The 6,000-nt window shown below is 34.6% G+C and overlaps 1 protein-coding gene across 1 annotated transcript in view; it reads left to right on the top strand.

Annotated features, from left to right (window-relative positions):
• The first annotated feature begins 451 nt into the window (after window positions 1-451).
• Window positions 452-6,000, top strand: part of LOC116164079 (DNA polymerase alpha subunit B-like) — a 28,117-nt gene continuing 22,568 nt past the window's right edge. The window contains exons 1-3 of the mRNA XM_031478208.1: window positions 452-614; window positions 675-894; window positions 947-989. Of these exons, the coding sequence (XP_031334068.1) occupies window positions 533-614; window positions 675-894; window positions 947-989 (345 nt within the window). The 5' untranslated portion in view covers window positions 452-532. The remainder of the gene's footprint in view (window positions 615-674; window positions 895-946; window positions 990-6,000) is intronic.

The raw sequence follows: 6,000 nt of genomic DNA, 5'->3' as shown, positions 1-6,000 counted from the left end.
ATTGCAAGAAAAATTGCAAGAAAAATAGCACAAGTTCTATAACCAGAAAATTGCAGAATGTCTTGCTGCAATATTTGGCGCAAGAAATTGCACGTGCAATTTTAACATACACGGAGCAATTTTTCGTGCAATTTCTTGCGGCAATGAATTGCTGCAAAAATTGCAATAAAAAAATTGCATCGTCTAATACAGCTTTAATCTACTGTGTATAGTAGTAAAAGACAAAAGCAGACGTTAATGCGAAACTAAGTATATATAGAATAATCATAATCCAGTCAGAACCGGAGATTTTTCTCAAATAGTCTACATTTTAGATTTGTAAACGTATGCTTGCGCGTTCTTGATGTGTATATATGCATTTCGTACTTCACTCAAATATAAATCTCCCTGTATATATGAAAATCTGGCAATGACGCAACCATAAACTTTTCGTGCAAACTGCAAAAGAAAAGGGTAGGGAGAACAATAACATTTCCCTAACAAATTTTGGCGGTTTTTTTTAGTATAAGAAGAATTTGCTTTATATTTTATTATGGATAATAGTAGCTTACAAAACGATCTCAGAAGTTGCTTTGAATTGTATGGCAGTCTCAAGGAGCAAGTATTGGAAAAATGTATGAACTTTATTTGCGAAAGTAAGGTTATGGAATATTACAAAACTTTTTCCTTTATAGGTGAACAAATGTGCAACTTGTATAACTTAACAGCAGAAGATTTGGCAAACGAATGGGGAGCTTATAGTGCGTCTAACCTCGCGAGTGCTGTGCCTACCCTGGCCGCACTCGAAGGTATGGAACGAAAGGAGTTTGCAAAGCGAAGTGAGGAATTCGCATCGATAAAACCAAGCGTACAAACTCCCACATCTACAAAATCCCAGAGTCGCTTAGATGAAAGGTATTTGTACCGAGGGTTGTGATTTACTGAACTATCGGCTTCATTCTTCCAGCATTCAGAATTCCCCATCAGTCGGCATTTATAGTACTCCAAAAGTAAGTACCTTTTTTTTTATACGATTGATTTAAGTGGTTAGCGAGTAGAAAAATCAGAATGTTTTTATTGTGCAACTGTAAGCACATTAGTTGAGATGAATTAACTCCATCTTGTACTTACCCATTTTTTAATAATAATTTTAAGTTGATTTTCACGCGTTTTACCGTAAACGGGTGTTTTGTTAGTTTTTAAAGAATTTTCCGGCAAATATTTTACTTAAAGTTTGCCGGAAAGGTAAGTTTTTTAAGATGTTGAGGTATATTAGATGTTAAAAAGTGACGTGCGTGTTTTACTTCGCGTGTGTCGCGTTGTGTAGAAAAGGACGGTAATATGCGAGTGACGTCCGTGATAGTACGTTGCGCAAAAGTCTTCAAACTTCTCGGAAACTCCTCAAGGCTATTTTATTGTTCGGCAGCCATTTGTTGAATTCATCAAGACGCTTGTGGACGCTTGGTTTTGTGTGTGGTCAGTGTGTAAATATTTCTTGCAAATTTTAGAATTTTAAAAGTAGGTGCGATCGATACAACGACTTGTTGATTCAGCGTAACAGATTTTGTTTTAAAAAGTTTGAAAAGATCGTATGTTTATTGGTTGAACAACGCTCATCTACAGGTGTAAACAACCTCTACCGTAAGAATTTATGTGCTTTGTTGTATATACAAAAATTTTGCACAATGTTAATTATGCTTATGTATTATCGCTTTTTTAACAGTTTGGTTAAGATTTCTGCAATTTTTCAATTGTTACATTTACTTATATCTGTACCTATAATCTGGTTTTTTATGCAGTGCACCTCTTTGTGGTCGGTCCTAAATGGGTATGGGTCTAGTGGCACGTTTCTTAAATCGTGACTAGATCCACACTCATTAAGGAATAACTACTAATCGTCTTGGTCCATGTGAGTCGTTACGCGCAATGTTTGCAGACGAGTGTGATCTGGTGCACGTGTATTATAAGTCGTGACTAGATCCATACTCGTCTATGAAAGTTGGGCTTGTCGTTTTGGTTTTCGACATTCGCAGGAGCCTCAATTGCAACAATAATAGATGTTACTTTTGAATGTAATTGTATTTCGATAATAAAGTGTTAAATTATTAGATGATTTTTGTGTTTGTACTGCATGAATGGATGCTGAATCATATGCTTTGTCTAAGTATGTTGATATAATTATGATAAAAATGAACACTGATTAAAAAATGCCAATGAAGCGAAACCTTCAATGATCTTTCATTATAAAGGTAATGAGATCTTCCAGGAAACCACTTTGATATTCTTCAAGTAATGCTGTATTCATATAAATACTTTTACTGAGGCACTGATTCTAAGTACCTGCAAGCGCCTTAGTTTTGTGATTTAAAGTGATGCTCCGAATGAATCAGATCCCAAAGTTTAGTCTCCTTGCACTCTCAACAAATTAATTCTTCTCTAACACAAAAAAAGTAATAATACAAGGTGTTTTGCACTCTTATACACAAGATGACCCAACGAAAATTTGTATCCCTCTAAAACTCTGTAAAATAAATGTGGTTCCCAAAAACTAATCGATTTTTATATAAAAGTGCATAATTTTTATGCAAAATTAATTCTTTGGGCTTTAAGTCCGTGCTAGGGGTGGCAACTCCCACAATTTTTAATTGGATGAGGGGTCAAATGTCCTATAATTTGGAAGGGGGTTTTCATTACTTACACTTTTTTAAATCGATTAGTTGGCGAGAAATTGCGCTTTACAGTTGAAAAATATGTATAAACAGCCCAAAAAGGTTTACACTAACGAGAATATTTGCTCAAAATGACCTCCAATAACTTTCACACAATAATACAATCTTCGATCAAATCCAGATTGTACATTTCTCAATACCTCTGGAGATATTCTCCTGCATTCGGTGATAATTCTACATATTCTCTTAACAGCTGGCTATGGAAAAAAGTGACTTATCGCTACATAGCTGATTTTTTGTGTAAAATATCCTGGTACATAGTGAAGTAGAAAAAGTCACGTCTGCCAGCGAGATCTGAGAGGGGCGGTCCAAATATGTCAAATTTTAATAAAACTGCTGATTTTACGACTGTATTTACCTCTGGCGCCTTTATTTTGAGTCCGACGCAAAAAATGGTTGAGACTTTTTTGTACAGCTCATCAAGGCACATCTTTTTTTATATATAACATTTTTCGCTATGAGGATACTTTCTGAGGAAAATTATGAAATGAATAGTTATAACTGTTCAGTTTAAAATTTTTCAAAAACTAAGCAACTCACAAAAAATTGTTATGGACTTTTTTTGTAGAGTTTCTTATGCCACATTAGCCAATGCATGCGAAAAGCCGTTATGACCCTTTTAAACCTTCAAAAACCCTGAAGATGGTAACAGATCGAAACCAAAATAGGTCGTTTGCGATTCACGATACAATCCTATAAACATTCCAAATTTTATCAAAATCGGTTCAGGCGTTTTTGGGGTTATCGTGTTCACAAGAAACGAACCTCGTGCATACAATTTAAAAGGGCCGTAACAAAAAATTTGTTGAAATCATTGTTGCACACACTGGCAAATGTGGCATACAAAACTCTACAAAAAAGTCGATTGCAGTTTTTTTTTGACTTTCTTAGTTTTTGGGAAATTCTAAATTGAAAAGTTGAACTATTTATTTTATAATTTTTTTTAATTTGAACTTTTCTTGAAAAGTAAGCACCATAGCGAAAAAAATACAAAAAAAGATGTGCTTTCATAAGCTGATAGTAATAATAACGTATATTGTGTAAATAAAACATTCTAAGTTTTTAACACTCGTCAACCGAAAACAATTACAGAAAAAATATGTGAGACGAACAATATCACAGGTTACAATTAATATATATTAATATTATCACAACTTAATCACAGAGAACAATGTCACCGAAGTCAGAAAAATCATTTGTTAAAAACTCCTTGATGCTGTAAAAAGCTTTTGCTGTACCAAAAGTCCATTTTTTGCGTCGGATTCAAAACAAAAGCGCCAGAGGTAAATATAGTCGGAACAGTGGCGTAGCGAAGGGGGGGCGGTCCACCCCGGGCAGCAATTTAGTAGGGGCGGTAGCGTCATACCTGCCAATAATATCCCGGGGAGCTTTTGAAAATAACTAAAGTAGGAGACGATAAAAAAATTGTGTGAAAATCATTGAATAATAGTGTTTTTATTCAATGGTGAAAATATATTTAAATTTTGATTTTGTAAGCAATGACGATGACCATCGACGGACTTGAAGATGCTTTATCTGAAAAAAAAACTGAGGCGAAAATACATGACAAAGAGACTCCTGTTCTCTGTATATCAAGCAATTCAAATATAATTATCTTCTTTGATTCTTGCGTTTCTTTCTTCAGAAACAGTGTTGGGTATATCCTTTTTACCGCAATACAAAAAAAATTGAAAAAATACGTTGTTTTCTGTCTGTCTGTCTTTATTGTAGTGTGTGTTTTTTTATCGGATGCCACATGGATCATATAGGTATCAAACGAAAGCTTATAGATATAATGTCAAGAGGTGAATCCCCCATCCACCCTAAAGAATCACTCGCTCTAAAGGTACTCAAATCCAGAATAGAGAAAGAAATTTGAACTCTTTTTTTTTAAATAAATGATAGGGAACTAAAAATGGTAACCAGCTCCTAAAATATGTATATAGGGCGGTAAATCTTGATCGGGCGCCAACGTGCCACGCTACGCCACTGAGTCGGAAAGTTCGAAGTTTTATTAAAATCTTACATATTTGACCGCCCATCCTTCCCTATATATCAGCATACTTTACACCAACAAGTAAAAAGTTTTCGCCCTAAGGCAAGTAACTTCAGCGCATTTTCCATAAATTGATCAATACTTCCCCAAAAGCCATACCTATGTGCGCTATGTTTTTCATTACTAGAGGCATATATGATTAAAATTTTAAAGAAATATCTTCATAAATAAGGAAGTAGACACTTACTGCGCAGTTGATATTGCGCGTCTTGCGCTTATTAATCTGATATTTACAATATGCAATACGTTTGCTTTTACTATAAGCATCTTTGGTTAAAATTTCAAAGAAATATCTCCATAAATAAGAAAGTTGGCATTGCGCAGTCTGCGCGTGCGCACATCTGATTTTTACTATATGCGATATATTTGCCTTTACTACAAGTATCTGTGATTAAAATTTCAACAAAATATATTAATAAATAAAAAAGTTAACATTGCGCAGTTCAATCGCCAAGATTTTCTTTGACTCAGGTGCCAGAGCGATACGCTACCGAATGCAAAAAGAACGAACTAAATATCTTGAAAACTGTAGGAGTAGTTAAAGGCCTCGGACAGACGGACGGGCAGAGAAAGTGGCTGCAAAATCGCACCCAACTTCGTTGGAAAATGCGCTAAAAATCAGCCATGTAGCAATAAATCACTTTTTCGTGTAGTTAATAGAAAAGTGGCGTATTGTTAAATCAAAAATCGTGAAGAAAAGTGAGACTTTTCTTGTTAGCAACACTTTTTTTCATTCATTTTGTTTATTATTGTAAATCATAAATTAACAATTTGTTAAGTTATTAAATATTACACCAGAAGATGAGGAAACGATCGCAACGTTTATAAAATATAAATTCATCCTCCGATGTAACTGTGAAGGCTCGTTTTTTCTTTGATTTTGTGTCGTTTAATGTTATGACCAAAATATTTCCCCAATCTTCTACATCATCCACGTTTAGTAACCGTAATTCTTCCGCTCGACAGTGTCCGTGTAGGGCAATTACCAACACGACCTTTATAAACAGAAACTTGTCATCAGGAGACTTTTCTGAAAACTCCTTTACGGTATCCATCGATAAAACTCTCGATTTTTTGCCACATAACCGTCATTTTGACGTTTCAGGTAAGCAAGTAACTTTTTATAAACAGAAATATCCACATTGTCCTATATTTGTAGAGTACTTCTCAGCATCGAGTATTGTGACCATAGTGTAGCAGCTTTAAGTTTTTTTGCCTAAGAATGTTTAAAAATCA

This window comes from Photinus pyralis, unplaced genomic scaffold, assembly GCF_008802855.1.
Source record: "Photinus pyralis isolate 1611_PpyrPB1 unplaced genomic scaffold, Ppyr1.3 Ppyr1.4_LG1, whole genome shotgun sequence".
NCBI lineage: Eukaryota > Metazoa > Arthropoda > Insecta > Coleoptera > Lampyridae > Photinus > Photinus pyralis.
The sequence above is the reverse complement of the archived record's forward strand: the minus strand, read 5'-3'. Positions and strand labels throughout refer to the sequence as shown.